The sequence below is a fragment of the Festucalex cinctus genome, chromosome 1 (assembly GCF_051991245.1).
Source record: "Festucalex cinctus isolate MCC-2025b chromosome 1, RoL_Fcin_1.0, whole genome shotgun sequence".
Taxonomy (NCBI): domain Eukaryota; kingdom Metazoa; phylum Chordata; class Actinopteri; order Syngnathiformes; family Syngnathidae; genus Festucalex; species Festucalex cinctus.
In genome coordinates this window covers 29,577,545-29,600,972 of record NC_135411.1, presented here as the reverse complement: position 1 = coordinate 29,600,972, position 23,428 = coordinate 29,577,545, and the positions used below count along the sequence as shown (strand labels likewise).

At 42.2% G+C, this 23,428-nt stretch overlaps 1 protein-coding gene across 5 annotated transcripts in view; it reads left to right on the top strand.

Annotated features, from left to right (window-relative positions):
* Positions 1 to 23,147, top strand: part of LOC144022920 (uncharacterized) — a 116,229-nt gene extending 93,082 nt beyond the window's left edge. For 4 of the 5 annotated variants that reach the window (XR_013284439.1, XR_013284434.1, XR_013284440.1 and 1 more), the window contains 3 exons: positions 3,047 to 3,107; positions 18,765 to 18,819; positions 22,081 to 23,147. Coding sequence is in view for 1 of the 5 variants with exons in the window: in XM_077528130.1 (XP_077384256.1) it covers positions 3,047 to 3,107; positions 18,765 to 18,819; positions 22,081 to 22,223 (259 nt within the window). In the remaining 4 variants the exon portion in view is untranslated. The remainder of the gene's footprint in view (positions 1 to 3,046; positions 3,108 to 18,764; positions 18,820 to 22,080) is intronic. The other variant, XR_013284433.1, reaches the window with a different exon arrangement.
* The last annotated feature ends 281 nt before the right edge of the window (positions 23,148 to 23,428 follow it).

The following is a 23,428-nucleotide window of genomic DNA, read 5'->3' as shown; positions in this document are numbered from 1 at the left end:
CATGCTGAAGCCATGCTCCTGGTGTGGCTGCTTTTGAGCGCCTCATTGTGGCAGCGTAGAAAAGTCCAGCGGTGACCCATTGGGATACACTCCATCCATCCAATGGAAGCTTTCAGCAGATATTTCAGTGGCATAAGAAAGATGTTAAATAAAGTAGGATCCATTTTCAACCAACTAGTTAATTGGCAGCTGACAGTTGAGTGGGACGTGGTTTCAGCTAGGGCTGCACAATATATCGAAAAAATATCGTTATCGCGATATTGGGCCATGCAATATGCGTATCGCAAAGACATGCAATAAGTTACATATGGAATTGTATGTTTTTATCTGAATTTGTCCAGTCAGCCACTAACTAAAATGTTCACCGCCATGCAATATTTGACCATTATTGAGAGGTAAATACAATTAATTAAGATTATATTGCGTTTGCTTATCTTGATGCATGAAAAAATTTTATTCTTTCATTATATAATAAAAATGTCATTTCTTTAGGCATACCTTAAATATTGCAATAATATCTATCACTATATTCAGCAACTATATCGATTATCGCATGATTTTCCAATATCGTGCCTAGTTTCAGCACATTTAGCGGATTTAGAATCTGACAGCGGAGAAAATGGCTTGAGTTTTTCAGATTTTCAAATCTGATTTTATATACTTGGCAAGGTTTTTTTTTTTAATCATTCAAATTTAGCAGCGTTACTTGTGAATCAATGCCATTGAAGTCTTATATGTCAAAAAAGCTTTGTAACTAAGAGGATGGCTTTTGAATAACATGTTTATTTTTATTCTGGAGGGTGTCATGGTTCGGTTCTCAGCCTGTTGTGCTTTTGCTTTCAGTGCCTGCAACGAGGGGGGCGTTCCCCAGCTCCGCACCTGCAGCGCATTAACAATCAAGACTTTAAAAGGACTCCGAGCAGCACAGCAAGCCGTCGGATTATTATTTGCTCACTAGTGTGTCCAAGTGTTCTCCGGCGTTTCCAAGTTTTGCTAAAGTCATAGAATCTGTTTTCGTCATCGATTTACTCTGTATTCACGTGTGTATATCCGCGTCGCTTTCTGTTGTTTACTCCGCTTTTTTGATTGTTTCCGCATTCCATTTCGAGTAGTCCTTGCCGGGTGCAAGTGTTTTGTGTTTGTTATTCTGTCCTTGCCTTTTGCAAGTGTTTTTTGTTACATTCGTGTTCCTTGCCTTTTGCAAGTGTTTTATGTTTCCTTCGGGTTCCTTGCTGTGTGCAAGTGATTATTGTGATCCGCGTTATCTTGCCTGCGAGAAAGATTTGCTTCTTCGGTTGATCAAAAGAATAAACCGTGATTGTTTTCCTTCTCTGAGCCTGCCTTTCTGGGATCCGTTTTTCTTCGACTCAGCCGAGTCGTGTCAGAGGGACTTTGTTTATAATTCCATAATGACCATACGAGTACATAATTATTTCTCAGACTTTTTTTTTTGTAGAATACCACAAGAAAACACTGCATTGAGCACCCTCTATTTGTGCGGGATAGGAACCGAGCCCGGTCAAGAATAGGGAAAATCCGTGAGTCATTGACGCCGACACAGAAAAGTTCGAAATTGCCTATAGATGCCTAAAAATGGCGGCAAAAGCACTTTTCCAAAAAAAAGCTCCATCTCTCAGTTCAACATAGGTGCTGGGACCAAGATATCAAGCAGAAGAATGATTCCCTTCGTCCGCAAACCAGATGAGACTTTAGCACATGCGCATAGTTTATTCTCTGCAACATTTAAATGAACTCACCAAATTCCGCCTTAAAAGTTTATGGAAACCTTTTCCTTTTTAATGATTTTACGTAAAAGGTCACCAGCACTTTTTCAATCTATATAGACTAAAAACCACATCATGGGCATTTATGGCTATCATTAAATTACAGTTTCCTGAGGTATTTGAGGAGTTCTTCTTTTTCCATTTACTTTTTTTGTTAGTATTTCCAGAGTAAATGTGCTAGATTTGGACTGGAATGCTTGCACCAAAAACTCCCTCTCTGACACACCTTTTTGAGAAGTACTCCGAGCATCTGCTATTTTTAATCTTGTGTTTTTGCCCTTGTTTTATATTCCACCACATGTTAAGTGGTGCCGCTTTTGGCTTGAGTTAGATGCATCGGGTGTGTGTAGCGCTGGGAGATTCCTAGAGGAAGTGTTTATGACCACGCTGCGCTGTGACGTGAGTAGCACCAGAGAACCAGTAGTCGGCTCGGTTGTGCACCCTCCCTCACAAATTGGGGCCAGAGAAGTCTGATGGCCAGGTGGATAATGAGATTCGGGTTGCCGTTTCTTTGCGGGAGATTAACTGGGTTGTGCTTGTGCATAATCTAAAATCTGACCTCAATAAAAGCCTTTTTTTTTTTTGGGTCCGAGTCACACCCAATCGTGTTTTATTGAATCCCGCCGCTGCTGCTGTATGATGTGACATTGATGAAATCCACCCTAGGCTTGTCTGTTATTTCTGTCTCTGACCTCTTATTGCCAGGCGCTGCTGCACGAGGCTGTAAAGTGGTCAGCGTTTTGGAAGCGGCTGCTGTGGGTTGAACCAATTTTTCCATCCAGGCCTCATTTTACATGCTTGAACACTTTCTGACCAAAATGAAACCTCAAAACAACAATGTGCAATGACTGAGAATCTCTGTCATTTCCATGGCAACTGTATACAATCTACCCCCATTTATTACGAGGGATGCATCAGACCCACCCACAAATCTGCAACATCGAGACTCCATGTAATTTTTCATACCTTAATGACGTAATTCTCGCAACTTTGAACACAATATTTTATCTTTTGTTCTTGTCCTGTATTTTGTGGATTTTGTTCTAATTCTGTTGGGAGTTTCGTGACACATTCCATGAGGTGACTTCTTGTGAGCTGTTTCGAACCCGGCGTCTGTATTAGTCAAGTAAACCACACTTCACACCTGTCGGGGGAGCCAGGCCTGGGGGTCTCAAAAAGACAGTCACTGCTTGCTGCTGCTTTAATTTGATACCACGTGCATAGACTCAGTGTGAGATGCAATGTCTCTCTTACTTCCACAGTGAGGGAAACCAAATTCCGGGAACGAGCCGTCAGCCCTCAATGGCTCGCACAGATGCAATGGTGAGTATGCCTCCGAAGCCACTGCTCTGCATTTATAGCGTTGTCCTCCCATAAAACCTGTCTTGAATAAGTTAGCTGTCATCACGAGGCAGTACAGCTTTATTACTTCCTAACTAGGTGTTTTTAACCAGCGCTTTTGAACAACATATATGGATGTTTGCCAAATATCCGCGAGGCTTCAAAGTTGAAACTGATGCAATTGGTATTTTAATGAATGATAGCCTCAATTTCAACCACTAAATGAAAAACAAACTCGTAAAATGTACCACCGTATTGAATCATGCGGTACTCAGTGAATTTGGCCACTGTCCCACATCACCCCCGTCAACTGAGCCCACCCGCCACCGTCCAGTGTGTTCCTGTCAGCATGTCACACCAGGGTGATGCCCCCCTTTCTGCCCCTTTTGCCGGCCCTATTGACTCGACAGGACTCTGTGTTTGCCCAATCATTTGGGAGCCGGATACAGGGATGAATTGTTAACTACGGCGGGTCAGCCTGTGCCCCTTCAGCTCCCTCGCACCCGCCCCTTCTGACATGCTGTTGACTCATCTCCATGGCAATGGGGCAGGAATTTGTTTTCTGTGAGCGGCCAATCAAAGGGCACTCGGTGGTAGTCACATGACCAGGAAGTGTCTGGGGTATGTGACTGACGGATTTAGTGTGCGATGTGCTCATCAATTATTCTCCCACACAATCATTGGGCTTGACATGAATCCATTTCATGTTATTAAGGACACCATCTTTGTGGAATTTTCTACTAGGGGCAAAAATAAAAAAAAATAAAAAAAAATGAAATGAGTACCAGTACTTCAAATTCCTCTAAAATCCTCCATAACAAAAATAAAAAAGTAAGTAAATAAATAGACACATTGTAATTGGAATTTTGGCCTTTATAAAAAATGTTTTTCCTTTTCTTTTTAACTTAAGCGTGTCAACCAATCGGAGAAGGGAATTCCCCGAGTATAAGACTAAACACAATGAGTTGGGGAGAACACTCAGAAATAATGAAGTTCAACTGTTTTACTCCAATTTGAAAGTGTGTTTTTGGTCAGATTTTCTGTAGGCAATATAACACAAAAAACATTCCCCAAAGAGGTCTTTATTTAAAAAACAAAACAAAACAAAAAGACGTGACCTAAATTTCACTAGAAACAAATGTCCAATGTTCAGAGAATCTTGTGTTGTACCGATGTTGACGTGGCCATTCCAGCCATACTTAGCATTTTGACAGACTGTCATTTTTGAGAAATCTCGTCATGTTGCTACTGCATTCCTGGTCAATTGGCATATTGGAGTCATAACAATAGAGATTTTTTTTTTCCCTCTCTCCCACGCCATGAAGATATTTGTGTCTGCCCCCTTTTGGCAGATGTTTATACAGGCAGTAACTCCATCCTCAGGCCTTTCTCTGTAAGTTAGATTTTTTTTTTTTTTTTTTTTTTTTTTGCAATTCTTCCACAGGCTGTCTCAAAGCTTCCTCTCAAAACCCCAACAACCTGTTTTTTTTTTTTTATCATTGTCTGCATGTATCGACAGGCAAGTGTGCGCATGAGTTGTTTGCGCTTTTGGCCTCCGCACATGTTGTTAGCTCAGGGCAGGTGAGTGTTTGCCTACTTGTCTCCCTTTATGAGGTCAGTGTATGTGCAAGGAATGCAGCACGTCCGATTTGTCACCGACTCTTATTGTTGAGGTCATCCTACTGGTACATTGGGTACTGCTGTTGCTGTTCCCTGGCAAGTGACAAATATGTCCTTTTCATTCATTGTTTCCTCTTTTCACTCTTGCTGGATAAAAATAAGAAAACTATTAAATGTGTTGAATGCAAGTCGGGCCAGTCCGGGCCTGCAAGTGAGTGACTACACATTGCGATTGTGTTGAATCAGTGGTGATGAAATCCAGAGTTAGTTCCTGGCTTCTGCAGCCCATCTGTGACCACACGGGATGCTCTTTCTCCTGACATACACTTGAATTATACACATATAAAAATGATATTTTGGGATTGAACACAATCCTTTCTCGAATCGGCTGTGTCCCGTGCAAATATTGATGATCAAATGGTATTTTTGGTCATGAGGAAGCCTCTGAGCTAATGCTTCCCACGTGAGTGCTGAACACAGCTATTACAAATGGCGTGATCTGCTCTTCATGTGTGACCTGTCCAACAGTACAAACGGTGGCGTTTGCAATCTTGCATTTTTGCTTGGAGGTTCTGTTAGTGTATGCAAGATTTAACAATCTTTAAATGCCATCAATATTCGTGTTAAGGTCAACCCTTTCCCCTATACATGGTCATGTGATCAACCCCCATCTAAACCGTGATGCACGGATAGCGTCATCGTGCGAATAGACGTAATTTCCGCTTCTTATTTTTTTTTACTATCAATAAAAGACATTATTTTCATGTCACTCACCAGGTTGAAGTATGTTTCCTCCTTGCTCCAAAATTGTGTTCCTTTGCTGCAGATAAGTTTTGCCATTTTTGTTTATCTTTGCTTGTGTATTTCCAGTCGGTTGTGTGGACAAACAAGTACTTCCAATACAAAAAGATAAGATTCCTTGTGGATAGAACGTTCTCAGAACAAAAAACAGTTATCCCCATTCTGAGGTAGCCAAATAGCCTATGCGCTTATATGACCAAATATTCAGGTTAGAAATGGGACCTAGATCTCTTATTCATGTTTTCATGCATGTTTACATGTAAACAATCGTTTTGAGCTCCAGCAACCGTACTGATTATGATACTGCAGCAAGCTTAAGTCAAAGTATTGAGTGTGACAATCCCCTTTGCCACCGGACAAAACTTGTTACCAGTATTTTCTGGTCAGGCATGCCGGCGTAATCCACCACTTGTGAGCTGATTTGGCTTATGCCCATCATTATGAGAGCATAAAATGACCAAATAAATGCTGAGCCCGTTGATATGCCGCTACTGTATTGTCCTCCGAAGTCTCCACTTGGTTACAATGCTTTTTTTAAGTCTCTTCTGTTGGTTTTTCATTGGTAAATTTCATTTTGACATTGAGGATTATTCTTTATTATCTCTATTTCTTGTTCTTCTTTATTAATGCGTACTGTATTGTTAATTTTGATATGGTCTAATAAATGACAACGTAGTAATTGGCCTGTCGCTGGGTCACTACAGCACTGTGGCACAACATTAGCCATATCCCAAACGGTCATGGTTTGCTCCTGGGCCTATGCACTACCCTCTGCAGACGTTTTGTGGACATTTTGATCTGTCCTATTTATAACGTCAAAATGTCTGCTGTGTTAAAAAAAAAATAAAATAAAAAACAGGCACCAACACGTTTTGAATAACATTATTTGTTATGGTGTGTGAAGGTCTTCATTTTCAAGCGTGTATGATTTGTGTATGCTGGTTGGGGGGCTCTCAGCCTGTGCCACCATCTGGGTGGTCCTCATGGCTGGCTTGTCCGTAATCCTCCTGTCCCATAAATCAGTGTCCGGGCTCGGGACGGGAGCTGATACTGTGTGACCAGTGGAGCGAGGTGGGTGGGGTGCTCGGGCGGGGGCTCGAGGCACTAAGCCGAGGCTCCAGTCGCTCGATGGCCCTGGCCACACGTCAGCTCTCCACACCGTCTTTAAAACAACTCGTCATGCATGGTTGACTTTGGGGAAATGGCCCCGGCCAGCCGTCATTAACTGTGCCGGTTGGTGTTCTTGCGCCGCAGAGTCTTAAGGTCTCTCTGTGTGTTCCATCTCGCCACTTTCAATCAAAGGACATGTGCTTCTAACTGGGGCTCATTTGGGCAAATTCCCGAGTAGAAGTACGAGCTCTTGAATTTAAGTTTCAAATCAAAGTGAACGTGTGCTTGTTTTCAATTTCTGGCATGAATCCTTGCCACTTTTTTCATGCATCCCTGTCAGATGCTGAAACGTGGGGGCATTTTTTTTTTCAAACTCAGCAGGGGCCACAACTGAATGACTAAAAGTACACACATTTTCACTAGGATACATGTGCGAGTTTTCAGTCATGCACTGTAGGAATGTACCAATCCTACGTGGAGTTTGCCTTTCACCTAAATTCAGATGGGATAAAACTTAAGTATTTTAGGGGCAGGACCATTCACCATGCAGACCTTTTTGGATATGTTAAGACCCGCGATAAATGTAATATATATTTTTTGTAAGATTAATAAACAGTGATTCATAGAGGGCCTTCATGCCATCAGGTGCCCGGGCCCGACTAATGTGTTTGTTCTGACTAAAGCCCAACTGGCCCAAGATGAAAGCGAAGTACCTCTCTCCAAGGATGAGGAGGGAGGATGCTATCTGGCCGGACTACAGCCTCTCCACGAGCTTTTATCTCGGGTGGGAAATTGCCCGCAGTTGTGCCCAGACTCCGATTCCTGAAGAGTGCTCGGACCTGTGGCATTCATGAAGATAATGCTGCTTGGAATAATAACAGTCAATTGTAGCCCGATGGAGGTGCGAGACAGATGAACAAGTGCGGCGGAATACAAAAGAAGCTAAGATGAAAGGCTGCGAGGTACACTCTTGCTGGGACTGATGGAAGCTTTATCGACACGCTGACATCCAAACAGAGCTGAGTGGGATCCGACGCTGATTTGACCCTTTGGTGCCGTGGCGTTGAAACGCAATTTGTTCTTTTGTTTGCCAAGATCACAGACGTGTATTTTTTTTTTACCCCAACATCTCCATTTTTTTTCCCCAATTTCTCCATTCCCCCCATCACCCTCGCTGAGTGCAATTTAGTTTGATGAGCAGGTGGTCTTGCTGAAGCTTCTTGGCGTGTGGGGCTTTCAGGCGGAGTCAGTCATGTAGGCCGGGATTAGGGGTGGGGGTTGGAGAGGGGGTGACAGAGGAGAAAGGTCCAGCATGTGTTGGTGGTGTTGACGGCGGCGACCCCGGCTGCTCCCCCGCGAGTCTGAACCACGCAGAGTGCACATTCAAAGAGTTATTTTGTGGCTAAGTCGCACTCCAGATGGCTTTTGTGCAGTCAAAGTCCTTCAAGCTTGGTGGAGCTTTGAGCTCAGCGGGTAAAGCATTGCAGGCCAGACAGCCGTAGAAGGCAACACGTCGTCGTCTCGGCTTGTTTATCACGCTGAATTCGAACGCTGGAGCGGAACAAAATAGGTGGATTAGAGTGCATCGCTCAGCACATCACACATACTACTGTCATGTCAAGGCCTATACGTTCGAAGTTAAAGGGGGAATCTTGGCTCTGGCCTCCTTGTGAGGCCTTCACATGCTCTCCTGTGTACTCACCATTCTAAAAACATGACTGTTAGGTTCAGTGAAGACAATATTGTCCATAGGGGTGAGTGTGAATGGTTGGTATCTACCCTGCAATTGGCTAGCAATCAGTCCATGGTGTACCCGACCTCTGACCCCAAACAGCTCCACAGGCTCCAGCTCACAAATGACCCAATGAGGAGAAGAATTTGAACAAATTGATGGATTATTCTACTCTTTATTGTTTGTAGACAGTACAGATAATTTGGTCTCTGGAGTACCTGCCCCACCCATCAAGTATGAATTTAAGTAACCAAGTAAATCTGGTTTGCTGTCAAGTTCCATGTTTCTTTGTCAGTGACTTGACAGCTTGGCTCATGGAAGAGCCGGCATTTCAAAAATGCCATCATGGTAACGTAGGCTGCACTGTGCGTTGGCCTCAGTGTTCCGGGTGAGCAGTGGCTTACTTGCATGAAACTGAATCGCAAAAACACAATTTATCTCGGAATGGTGGTCCAACTTCATTAGCACTGTATTATATATCATGTTTTCATAGTTACTAAACACCCTAAACAGCCCAGATGTGGACACGCAATGCATCTGTTAAAAGTTATACATCATCGATCATCAGCATTCTGCAATCACCTCCTTGGCGATATACAAACGATCAATATTTAGCCACTAATGCCGAAATGTGCAACTCTTCCGCTCTTGTAGTGTTGATTTGTAATGTAAATAGCTGTTGCACATGGTGCCACAAGCCTGATCTGGTGGTTTTCTTACTGACTCCTGAGTTGCAGCATTGCAAGACTTTGTGGCTTGGCCCTAAAAGTGCGATTACAAAATGTCTGTGTGATTGATGGCTGCTTTTATAGGCATGCATATTAACTTCTACTGGTTATGATTCCATTTCGGGAAGTAGTGAAACGTTTTTCTAAGCTGTTGTTAATAAAAACACAGGTAAACTTACCTAACCAGTGATTGGTTTGTCGATGTAATGTTTGGCCCCCGAGAGCTTTTAGAGTAGGACTGATGGATTTTCTGGATTTTGGACTTTGTCCCCAGAGTGTTTCCCAAATGGTGGCGTCGACTCTCACTGATAAACAGTGCGGGATTGGATCCAGACCCTGTTGGGGTCTCTTGGAGGCCTGGGGCGCGTAACCACACATACTGGGAATGTTAGTCATTTGTTTATCGTGGGTGATATTTGCCTATTCTTAATCCTTCACTGGATTAGCCTTCATGTGTTCCTCATTCCACCTTTCTCCACCCATTGCAGGCCCTGACAGCTTTTTTTTTCCCCCTCAGCTTTTGATAAGCCCTTGACTAAGAGTCACCTACATTGAAGAAAGATTTTCCTTTGATTTATTTGTTGCTGATAAAAATCAGAACAACCAATTAACATGTCACTATTAAATGATCGAGCTAACACTCATGGAGGTATATGCATCCGGTCTTAACCCTTAATAATTAGCTTGTTAAATTTAGATTGACTCACCCGTAAACTAGCTACAGTAACACTGAATGTTTCTCCCCCCCCTAACGCCTTGTCTCTTTGTTTTTTACGCAGCCTAGAAAGAATTCACTCTGTGGTCTTTCCAGCTGAAGTGGTCACAGCTGAGTGTCATGGGGTGTTGCTTAATTGGCAGCTTGTGGTAAATGCAGATATGCTTCACTATGCGTAGCTTCTTCAATGGCCCGTCGCACTATTTGCCTTTTTTAAATTGTCCTTTAATTGGCTGCACAGTCACAGTCTCTTGCCTTAAAAACTGTCCTGTGTGCTTACCTGCATGTGGCCTATTGGACTCGGAGGTCCCAGTTTGGGGGGTGGGGGGGGGGGGGGGGGGGGGGGGGTGAAAAGCTCACATTTTGCCAGCCTAAAACCAGATGTTTTGTTTTGGGTCTACATCTTTGTCTACGGTTGATTGAATGTAATATTTGAAGATGTAGCAATATTTTCCATGTAACAAGAGTTATATGTAGTTTATACAGTGGTGCCTTGAGATACAAGTGACTTGAGTTTTTTTTAGATGTTCGGCTTTTTTTTCTTTTTTTTTTTGTGCTTTGGCTTGTGAGTGCAGACTTGCAAGTGAACTCAGACCACTTCACACGAAGTAGCAATTTGGCAAATTAGTGAACAATGCTTAAAAAGAGGCTTCAAGCTGTGTATTTCCACTCCCAGTTAAAGTTTGCCGGTAAACTAAAACAAAATGCATTAATTATAATTTATCATGGATATGTCTCAAATGCATTTGGTCACATCAAAAAAATAAAATGTTATGTTTCAACAGCCCCCAACCATAACAATACTACTGTAGAATACTGTATTTACAAATCACTTCATTTAGGCTGCATGTCTTTTGGGGAGGGAGGACTCGTTTTGAGAGGACCATTGAAGATCATCTCTGTTTGGGTTACAAACCTTCGCCGCTGTGTCCATTCGTTTATGCTACAAGCTAGGATGCTGTTGTTATGATGTCCGTCTTCTGTTCACTTTGGTGCTGAAGGGTCACATTATGGTGTATTTTCACTTCTCAAAATCTGCATTTTTGTCCAAATGATCAATTTTTGTCACTAACTCAAAACTAATGTCGCCGACATGCCGACATTTTGGTGAAGTGGGTCAAGGTCACATACATGTTTTGTCCTTTATGCATGACTAATATTAGTGCCGTACTGATGAGCAGTGTTTGAAGAACTAGTCTTAGTCCTGTCAAAGTCAAAGCATTAACTAATAATTAATCACAAACAAAATATTGCATTAATCATGTATTAAGGCAGATTAATCACACTTTTAATTTTGACCGCAGATGATCTTTTAGCTAACAGCGGATGGTTACATTACAGGTAGCACAGGTTGTGTTTGAGCAATAAACATAACTACATGCGTTAAAGTAAAGCATTTAATGAATGTTTGCGTATGACAGCTAAGGCTGTTTGAAAGCGCTATATAAATAAAGATGACTTGACTTGACATTCAGAATATTTGTTCATGTCAAATGTCATGTCAACAGAAATGTTGGACGTCCTCATAACATTAAATTTCGAAGGAATTAACATAACAGGTGCTCTTTAAATTTGGCAGGCAAAAATGGTGATTTAAAAGCCTTTTAATTAAGTGATAAATTGTGATTAATCAAAATTCTAAGGTGTGATTAATCTGATTAAAAAAATATAATTGCTTGACCGCTCCAGTCTTAAACTGCCCCCAAGTAGTCAAGGTGGGCACACCAGAAAGAGCAGCAATGTGGTCATTTAATCAATCCAGTCTTCAAAAACTCTCTCATTTTATTTAATTAGGTCAAGAATGTATATTTTTAGAAAGTTCAATATTATGTAGTATTTTATAGTTGTATTAAACTCAAGCCGCCTCATGATTATATTTGTTTAGTTATGGAACAACAAAAGAAACATTTTTGGATGAGCAGCCAATATCTATCATTATTATTTATGAGCTGCTACTTGACCGAGTCTAACCGACATATGACCACATGCAGCAGCCTGTTCTGGTAAATTTCCATGACAAAAGGTGATCTCTCTTCTAGAAAAGATTGTGGAAAAGAAAAATCATGCTTGGTGTCAACACCCTTTCATAATTCTTAGGTGGATCTGTCAGTGAACGAACGCGCACGCCCTCACGACACCACCGTCAAAAAAGCTCTGAATTCCAGCCTGGTCCATCAGAAAGCTCCGGCAAAGTCTTCTCCCCAAGCACCATCCACTTCCAAGTGGGCTGCATCAGCAGTCCTGGGCAGCACTGTGATCCCACCATGGGGTGTATATGACTGTGGCTCTGGCTCACGCTACACTTTAATCCCCCCTTTCCTTTTAACCACAATGGGAAACATGTGCTTACTCTGCGTAGGGTACGGGCCCACCATGGGAGAGAGGCTGTTTACCTTGACTCCAAAACTAACATTTCACAGCTCCCGTGGGCACCCCCGCTCGCTACCCCTCGACAGACAATCCATCGGTGTCATTTTGTTGCAGACAAGATAATAACCCTGTGCTGTTGTTGCACAATATAACTGTCTCTTCACTTGTCAGCCTGTAAAATTTGCCAGTTTTCTTTTCTTTTTTTTCTTTCTTTTTTTTTCAAACAAAAGCTGGGGAGAGCATTGTAATTTGTACTCACTGTAATTTTATTATCCTCTTAAATTTCCATTCCAAACTGAAATTTGGACCTCAGTCGACACCAGTGATTGCACATATCTGCTTCATGGTAAGAGAATTACATTCAGAAGTGCATCCTAAACCACCATAATCCTTCATGAGGAATTGGTCCAGATGTGCACGCTTGACGCCGAGGTTCTTTGTCCTTAAATGCTGTCTGTTTCTGTGTTGTTCGAGGACGACATAACACAGAGCCATGTAGACAAATGCCGAGCCTGAGGGCAGGAAATGCACTCCAGATGAAGATACTACACTGTGGTCTATTTGACCCCTGCGTTGTGTCGAAGTGTGTGGACGTTAACCATTTATCTGACCAGAAACTGTATTTGGAAACTGAAGCACGGGTTGAGAATGCAGCCTTGTACATGATGCTTTTGATTGGCCATTACATCTGCAATGTTTACCAGCAATTTTGACTTTTGCCACCAATGGAAACTAGTTGCTGAATCCCATACACTGTGTGAAGGGTCAGTCGCGTTCGGCTGCATCGCTCGGCGTGTGGCATTAAGTCTAGTACTTCAAGCGTGATGATGCTTTTTAGTTCTATGTCTTTAGGGGCATTCAACTTTTCCACTGTAATTTGATGCCTCCATGGTTACATAATACAGACTAATCGTTCTGCATATTATGCCTTCCAATTTATCTTTTAAAATGATGCCCTCAAGACATGCAAATAAACAATGGCTGTAGATGAGGTTCCGGTGACCAATTGTCGGCTCAGTACAGCTCTGGAAGTCTGCAGGTGTGGTCAGATGAGTGAGTTCTTCCTGATGTAACTGGAACCTCAACCAGATTGCTCCCCACCGCCCCTCCGCCCACCTGCCACCCTTTCCTGTACTTTTATCCGAGCATACATGGCAGTCTTAGCCAGGGCACCGTCCTGCTGCTTTTCTGTCACCGGTCAGGTCAGGTGTCTCTGTGAAGAGAGACTGCATCCCCAATCACCGCTTTGATTTGAACTTGAGTTGAGCTTGCTGACAGGATTCTGTGACAGTTCATTGTTAGGAGGTAAAATCACTTTGACCTCCAAGGGAATCAGGTTCTATGTTTTGGATTTTCTTCATCACGAAGATGGCATAGACTGCAGTGATTTTTTTTTTTTTTTTTTTTTTCTGTAAATTGATAGATAATGACTTCAAATTTTGCTGTTGATTCGGGCTGATGTTGTCAAATGTCTTTCTGATTAGCGTCACTGAGCCTATTTTAAGTCTCGACAGGGGACGACTTGTACTTCCTCCCGTGCTCTGGATTTAATTTTGTTTAACGGCAAAGGTTTTTACACGGTCACTCAGAACTCTTGAACAACTGAACAAGAACAGTAATTTCAAAACGGATGTTGAGCTATACAGTGACAGATTTTCTGAGTTGGGGTAGCCATGTTAATTGGTTATTTGAGCCGGAAAACATTTGCTTCTGAGACGGTGAGCCAAGATTTCAAGTTAGTGTTTGAAGCCTGAGTTAAGATTTCCAACAAGTATTTGTTAGAGTGTTGCAGAGTATAGTTTCAATACAAGGTTAGCATTTCAAACCAGGGTCAGGGGTTCAAATTAGGATTAGGATTTTCAAATTAGGGCTTTAAGAGTACAGTTTGAAGTCGTTTGAAGATGGGGCTAGAGTTTCAAAGTAGGGTTTTAAAATAGGGTTAGGTTTCAAGCTAGGGTTAGCTTTTCAAATTATTGGCTAGAAAAATTATTGAGGTTACAGTTTGCATATTTTATAATATTTATTAGAACCCTAACATTGCCGTTCAACACAACTTCAAAGTACAACCACTAAAACAAGAGGACTGTTAAATGAGCAGCTATCAAAACAGAAGAAATCTGTGTTTCCCCTCCTTCATTTGGTAACCTGAATCAAAGGTGAATAATTTGCGCATCATCTAACTTTTGCATTCCTGCCAAATACACACTGAACAAGTCGCTGCAAGTGGCTCATTCCATTGTAGAGCTCGCCGAATAGCAGCCAAACTCGGCTTGAAACGAGGCTTAACGCAGTCCCTTTGATTATGTTTGACAAAGAAATGATTCACCTTCACTCACACCTTTATCCTTCATTTCTGGATCTCATAATTTTGTAGTTTATGGCAAAGACCAAAAAGGCAAAAGGGTTTGCAAAGTGCGTGCGGACCCGCACAATCAGTATGGAGATGTAATCTGATTTGCAGGGGGAAAAAAACGGCTTGTTTCACATGACTGCCTTAAAGCGACCACTGGCGCATGCTTGTGCCAGCGCGTGTCTTTGTGGGCACATGTGCTTGTGTCCATATTTATTTGTCTTCGCTAAATGCTCTTCCTCGATGAGATTTTGTTTACGAGGGCTTCCGAACGGGAGAAAGGTGATGAAGTGGCGCGTACTCGCAGTTCTGGCTACTCAGAGCTTCTTTGAAAGTCAGTTAATTAAGAGGCGATTACGCATCTGGAAAAAAGTTGGGTAGGGTTTGTTTGTAACTCTTGTTTACACTTTTCCATAGTGGCAGCTTTATTGTGAGCTAATGGACCATCAGAAATGATATCAAATAATTGAAGTGGTCCCTAAAGCTTTGGTTAACTTTACAGCACCACTCCAGTTAAATTCCACAGGAGATTTGCCTCTGAATCTTTTGTTTTTCTTAATTTTTGGTTTGTTGATGGTGCGGCTTATCGCTCGCTGGCTCGCAGCTGGATGTGGTCCGGCATGTGATTTCCATTGAGGGAGATTGGAAGCAATCTGGGATGTGGTCATGAAGAGGACGCCCACAGAAGTGGACATTTGTCTGTTTGTTACACCCAAGTGTGTCCAGAGTTAGATTTGATCCATCGGCGAATGTGCTGGTCTCGTGTTGCACAATTCATCGGCCAGACGATGCATCAGGCGGGAGGCTCCGATCCCATCAGGGGTGTCAGCGGGGGTGGTTTTTCATAAAACGCTAATCTCGGCACACAAAAGGGTGTACGATATTAGAAAAAGTGCCCCTACCCCCAAGCTAATCAAGACCCAAGCAGTCCTCGAAGCTGTATCTCATCTTGGGGACTAAGCCTAACCGCATGCAGCTTCAACCACCTGCTGATCCACATGATAACTCATTTACCTCATGATCAGCAATGTGACAGAGGATAGAAAAGAAATGCGACTGGCTCACAGACACCCGTGGTGCCCGTGGGCCAGGTGAAGGTATTCTAGGAAAGGGCAGTGCAGAGATCATGAGGTTGTATCCTCTAGAAAGCTTCATATACAGTTTTAAGATGATAGGGTTTCAAAATAGGTTTTCAAACAACGTTAGATTTCAAGATAGGCCTACACAGCAAATCGATCAGTGTTACATTTCCACTTTTCCAGTGTTCGATGAAATCTGGTGTAAAAAGTGTGAATGACAAACTTTCGAAATTTCCAGCGTGCTGTCGGCATTTCAATCACGATACATCCATCCTGTTGGGGCGGTGTATATCAGTGGTAGAATAGTTGTCTCCAGACACTGAGAGCGTGGGTTCAATCCCAGGCCAGTGTGTAACTATGTCAAAGTATCCTTGAGCAACACACTGAACCCCCAAGTTGCCCCTGATGCCATGTGATCAGTAGTCAAAAGCGCTTTGAGGGCCTTGTAAGGAGGAAAAACGCTATATAAATGAAGTACCTTTTACCAGAATTAAGTGTTAGAGATAAATTTTTAACACTGACACTAGTGTAGAGTACTTTCAACACTACTCAGTGTTGACCAGTTTAGATATCTGCATATATGCAGTGTTGGAGTAACACTGGTTAAGTGTTTAAAAAAAAAAAAAAAGTAACATTTTGAAAAGTGTCAGATTTACACTCATCGGTGTGGACACATAAACACATGTACACTGTCAGGAAGAAGAAGTGAATCCAAATGCAGCAACAATTGTTCATTCTATGCATAACACAGTAACATGGCGCCCATGCAGTGAGCAGGCCAATTTCAAAACAAACCTTGCCTTACTAAATAATATATGGAGCTCAATGACTTGGAACACTTTTATTTTTGAAGTTGTTCTTGTCAGCCTGTTGGGGTGTAACAGCTGACTTGACTCATCTTTCAAGGCAGTGTTTGGGGTGTTAATATTACTGCCACAAATTGTTGCTACCGACGTCAACAACACAGCATCGTCCAGAAATCCCATTCAGACATAAATGAAGTGCGCTATATAAAAAAAAAGAAAAAAAAAAAGACTTAATTACGCTGACATTGTATTTTATGGTGCCTGTTGCCAGCATTTAGCGGCTAGCAGCGTTAGCGCTAGCAGTGCTTGACTGGTGAGTGTTGTGGGATTACTTTTCAAAATAGATGTCAGTGACTGCACACTTTGATGCTAACATCACGTTCCTACTGATCACTTGTTAACAAATAAGGCTTACTCAAATGTGCTGTTTCGTCCGACAAGATCACTACTGTGGTTCTGACATTTGTCTCATAGCCCAAAATCTATGGGGAAAATTTCTTGAGAGGAAAATTGTGTTCTGCTAAGCACGTTATATTTACTGTAAGTAAAATATAAATAAAGATTTTCTAAAACTGAAAGCCAGTTGGTTGTTCATTAAGTGCAAATGTGTTTGTCTTCTGTATTTATAATTTTCCTTTAATTAGGCAGTTGTTAGGATATTTATGTATGGTTTCAGGCCAGAGTTGGGGTTTCAAACCAGTCCAGGTTGCAAACTAAGGCTATTGTTTCAATTGTGTGTTTCAAACCCAGGTTACAATTGCAAAATAGGTTTCGGATTGCAGGTTTGTTTTTCAAGAGTATAGGTTGTGGTTTCAAACGAGATTTTCAATCTTTCCATAGGGTTTCAAATTGGGGTTTTAATCCACTGCTAGGGTATGAAGGTATAGTACGTATAGTTTCAAAATAATCAGGGTTTGCTGGAAACTTAAGTATGTGTTTCAAAGTATGGAAGTGAAGGGTTAAGGTTTCAGTCCAGGATTAGGTTTTTAAGAGAACGTTTTTAAATTAGGTTAAGGGTTTCAAAATAGGATTTGAATCCTGGGTTGGGGTTTCTAACAAAGGTTCTGGTTTGTCAATAGGAAGTTGTTAAATTCAGTCTTTGTGCCACTAGAAAAGAGAACACTTGTTTCCAAGGAAACCAGTGTGGGACAGTGTGACTCAAAAGCAAGCTGTGAACGGTTGACCGAGCTGACGCCAGTCCAAAACTCGTAGTTTGGTTCTTAAACATGTCTGCTTGGACAAACCTGCAACTTTTCAATCCAATATTGACTTGAACCTGTTGACCTCCTAAATGAAGCCAAGCCACCACATCATTAAGAATGCTGCAAAGACGCAAAAGCCCCTCTGACTGCTTCCATCCCTGTTTGACCCAACTCCAGTGAAATCTTAGCTTCACATTAAGGCCTGGAGCTGATCTACTGTATGTCACTCCACTCCTCCAGGCTTAACTTTTGCAATGGGTCGTGAAGATACCGGAGAAAGTAGGAGCCATGTGCTTAGCGTAAAGCCTGATTTGGTGGCGCAACAGCTTCAAAAACATAGCAACAGGTTGGACGGAGTGGAGAGCTGTAGCAAGTAGAGCAAATTCCAAGTCAGCTTTCAAAACAGGGATAAATTATGTCTTGAAAGTTGGGTTGAAAATTAGGATGGACAAGTACTGATACAAGTTATCGGTATTGGACCGATACCAGGCCTTATTTCAAGTTATCTGTACTCATGAGTATCGATCACCCTCTTGTGGCTGTTTTACAATCAGGAAGTAGAAATTAGAAATGAGAATAATTAAAGAAAATGCTATATTGGGATACAAAGGTCTTTCTTGAAAATGATCTGTTTTTGTTTTTTTTAGGTTGGGAAATTTTATGTATCAAAAGTACTAGTGGTATCGGTCCTTGGTATCGGTATTGTGACTACTGAAGAGTTGAGTACTTGTACTGTTATTGGTCTGAAAAATAGAGGTATCAAACAGCCCTAGTTTCAAACTAGGGTTAGGGTCTCAAGTTCAGGTGTAACATAAGGGTTCAGTCCAAGGTTCGGGTTTTCAAATTTGGGTTTTGAAGTTAGGATTTCAAATTAGGATTTCAAGACTTGATTGGGGCTCCAAAGTAGGATTTTAATAAGGCATAGGTTTTCAAAATAGGTTTACAAGCCTAAATTTGTGTTTCAAGAAGAGCCAGGTTTTCATAACAGGATTCATGTGTCAAAATGTGGTTTTAAGCCGGGGTGAAGGGTTCAAGTTAGTGGTGCAAATTAGAGTTGGCTGTAACGCATGAAAGTTGATTTGTTGGAGCAGATGACATATTTCATCTCTGCTTCCTCCGTTTTCAGATGCTATTGGGGAAGCGAGACGGAGCTGGAGACGTGATCTCAAGGACTTCCCCAGGTGATTTCAATGTGCAATCTTCTCCCAGCATTCTCATCCCATGCAGGCTCCTTATATAAACGGACCAGCGCGAGTACGCAGCGTGCTCGCCGGCCGATGGGAGCGATAGCGCCGCGACTTGGCCTCAGCGGGATGCTATGAAAGTTCAAGTTGTGACAGCGCCGCCAAGAATGCGGCGGCACGGCCGTATCGCCTTCAAACGCTCCGTGGAACCTGATGGAGATATGGCGCGATTGCCCACCGCAGCGCCACTGACCTTCAAAGCACCCTTATGACGGGCGCGTTGTATACGTGCGCCACTCGGGAGATGTGGACTCGCCCCAAACATGCTTGACTGGATTTTTTATTTTTTTTTTCCCCCGACTCGGTGCTGTTGGTAAATAAAGGATAAACCTGTGTGAGCATGGCAGGATGCCCGCAAACAAGTACACTAGATGGGCTGATGAGGAAGGGCGATAGGGGCCGGCCCCCGGGCGTCCGCCGGCATGCCGAAGCCGTCAGGCAGGTTGGGACGTGGTTCCGTGTGCTGATGCTGCTCAACATGGCTACGCTCCAAATGATTAGGCATCGGGCCAAGGGGAAACCCAGAGTGAAGGGGCACAAAAAGGGGCACAAAAAAGGCAGGAAATTGAAAGGTAAGCAGGGGTCTTCCTGGCCTAAATGAGGCTGAGGTGGTACCATTGTGGCCCCATTTCATTTATCAGTTAGAAGTGCCACAAATATTTGATTCATCAAAAACTAATCAATCATCCAATTGATCAACATTTGTATTTTTTTTAAGAGAAAGCTCAGAATTGTTCATTTGGTAGTCTTACCGATTCAACATCTTATCATCATTGCGCTCTCTCTCTTTTTTTTAATATGTATATTTTATGTGTGTCTTGCGTATGTGCGTGCATGTGTGTATGCATGTATGTAAATATGTGTAAATTTATACTCATTAATTCACCTAAAACCTAATAAAATCCCATTACCCTTCACCTTAACTGGATACTTCAGAGTCTCGCCAGAGTCGTGAAGTTCAGAAGGTCAGGAGACCAGAGGAAAGGTCAAAGAAAAGAAAGATAAATCAAAGTAAAATCCAACACAAACTAAACACTTCTTGCCATCCACATGGTTACAAAATCAGTCTTTACGCCAAACCCAGAAACCTCTAAATTCCAACAAATTAAGGAGATCTCAAGAGACCAGAGGAGGAACTGAAGAAAGGAAGGAGGGAAGGATAGATAAAGCAGCGTGAGATCCACAGACACCAGCACCCACTGATTCAATGAGCAGTGGGAGGGAGAGGCGAATTCTGTTTCAACAATTATTTTGATATCGATGAGTCTTTCCAAATGATCAGATTCATCCATTTAACAGCAAATATTTTTGTGATTTTTGTACTTCATGAAAGCAAAGCAGATTGATTTTTTTCAAAAATGTTTTCATTTGAAAAAATCTGCTTTTACTTTGGAAAACATCAAACAACATTTGTCATTGACCAAACCAGTAACTGAACCATAATCAATTTATGGAATATGATAGTCATTATAATATTTGGGGGGTGGGGGTTATTTGTAGCTGTAATATGTAATAACTTGTAATTGACATGAATCCTAAAGCAGCCTCAGAAGTGTATGTCACAATGTATGTGGCCTTTGTCCAGCCACTGCGCATCAAAACTGCTGGCTTTGAGTCAGCCATCTCCAAATGTTGGATGCAGTAAAAAGTCTGCCTGTTATGTCTGATTCATGCAAGCCACTGAGGTGTGGTGCAGGTAGAACATCTGTGATGTGCAGGCAGAGGGGAAAAAATAATAGGCCTATGACCAGATGACTACTTCATGTGACGCACTGCTACCCTAAGGCTAAAGTGGCCACTTTGCTGCCATGACGCCAACTGTTTTGCTTGCACTTAATATCATTTTGGAAGCGCAGGTAACTTTGAGTTTGCGGGGGGCCACTTACTTGCGTGACCTCATCTCTGGATGTTCTGATAGGTTTGCTTTTCAAGAACTGTTAGGCTGCCCTTGAGCAAGACACTGAACTTGACATTTTGAGGGTTCAGGGGATCAGTCCATCTCTATTCAAAATTTAAAGCGATTTTACAAGGCATTTACAAAAAGAGCTAATGCAATACTTGCTAAACCCTGAAAAGTAAATCAATCTGCAAGTTCAGTGCTTTGCTCACGGGCAACCCGGCAGTTCTTGGAAAGCATACGAGTCAGCAGCAAGTATAATCAGACAAAAAAAGCCAGTCCCAACCAAAGTGTTTAACAGGAAACGTTGTACTCGGGGGGGCTACAAATGTGATGTACCTCACCTGAGGCAGTTCTGATTAGCAATCCTCGTTCCAGTGTAAAGGCCTGCAAGTATCTCTGGAAATGTTTTGGCACCCGAGATTTCAAGATCTGCCGAGGATTGAAATTGTCATAAGTGGGACTTGTTGAACTCCGATTCCTACTAACTTGTGTGTCCAAAACACAATCTGCCTCTGAATGGCTCTCCATAAGATCTATTCATGACTGCAAGGTCCCCTTGAGCAAGGCACCAGCTTTTGGTCTTACTTAGCATTTAGCTCGTCCTCAACAATTTCCTGAGTTTTAAGAAAATCTACATTTGAGAATGAGCAAACGTTTAATCCATCGATCCCATGGCTATACCACTCATCCTGTCGAGGATCATAAGGGGGCCTGGATCCAACCCCTGCTGATTGCAGGAGTCGGCCTCAACTCTGTCCAGATCATCACAAAGATACAGTCAATCGTTTACAGTATACAATTGGATTCATATGTACAGACACTTAAGAGCATAGGTCTCAAACTCCAGTCCTTGAGGGCTGCAGTCCTGCATGTTTTAGAGGTTTCTCCCCTCAAACACAGCTGTAACATATAATGAGGGCCATTATCAGGTTCCTGCAGAGCTTGCTGATGAATCAGGTGTGTTTGAGGAGGGAAACCTCTAAGACATGCAGGACTGTGGCCCTCGAGGACTGGAGTTTGAGACCTGTTCTTTAGAGTCTTCAATTGGAGGACCAGTTAGTATAAGATTCAAAACCATCACGAAACACATCTTAATCATGATTTTGGACTGGAGTTGTGGCGATGATTTGTATTCGGTTTGCTGGAAAAATGACATAAGATCTCTTCTGCTTTTGGATGTTTTGGGATATTTTTTCATCTCTTCATGGAGTCCACCTATGGTTTGTGTTTTTTTTTTAAGCCCATGCGCTCATTTTTTTGGACTTGGTCAATCATTAGTTTCTGTATTATGTTTCTAGGATCAAGAGTAAATCCCAGTCTGGACGGTGCGGCCATCGGCAGATGTTTTCTCCTGGCGAGGCGTCCGACAGTATGCGCTCCATCACTGACAACGTCGCCCTTAAGATCCAGCTTCAGCTTCTTGGAGTGGGAGAAGCTTTGACGTAAACGCAGCAGGACGGCGGAGGGGATTCTATTTCTCAGACATTATGAAAGAGATCAGTCAAGCTCAAAAAGGGAAGCCAAGACGGTGAATGCGCCGCACGTTTACCGCCGCTAACCGCGACGGACGGACATATTGTTTGACTTATTCTACACTGAGCCTGGATTAATATTTTCCCGTACGGACATCTGCTTTTCATACTCGCCCTCTTGCTCAAACGCCGTCCATGTCACATCCACGGCGTTATCCGGTATACATCAACAAGTGCTGGAACAGCGAAAGGAAAATAATCAGAGGTTATTTTCATTCTCGTACGGAGACCCGAGCCAGTATTTAGACCACGTTGACTGGTCAAGGCCGGGTGATGGAGAGCTCTGGGGGAAGAAACAAAAAAGTCACATGCTGTGCTTAGCTCTTTCATTGTCAATCAGTCTGTACTGAATCCTTTGATAGCTGAAACTGAAATGAAATCAATGTGTCATCTGACAGTGAATGAAATCAAAGTGAATCCGAAAAAAAAAAACTCATGTTTGGTATCTCGTAATTAGAGGATATCTTAACATCGTCGGGATGTATCGTTTTGTAATGTGACTGAATTTTCTTGAATCTTATATAATAGGAGTAAAATAGATTGTAATTGGACTGTGTTTGTTTTTTATTGAAAATGAATTATATTGTGTTGGAGTAAATGGTATCAGCATTTCTCATAACCAGAGTGACATGTCGTAATTGGAGTGAATGGTATCGTATCTACAGCCAATCGTATCGTAACCAGACTTGTTTTGTAACCAGAGAGACTTGTAACTTGATCGGAGTGAATTGTAATGTAATTGAAGTCAATCACGTGAGTGCATCATATAATTTGAGCATGTTATGGTAATTGGAATGTATAGTTTTATAGTCTTAATAAACTATTGAATTTTATTGTATTTTCATGGGAATGAATGGTATCAAATAGAATGAATCAGTTTCTAATCTGAGTGAATTGTATTGCAATTGGAATGAATCGTAACACAATTGGAGTGTATCGTATTGTAATCAATGTGATATTTACTTTGGAACTTGACAGTCTTGTGACAAGTCATCCAAAATGTCACACAGCTCATACTAGCAATCACATTTGCCAGGAACAAGGTCATCGACATGTGAAAAAAAGAAAGTGGGGGTTGAAGTGGAAGTTGAGCCTCATGACATCTTTATGGTCC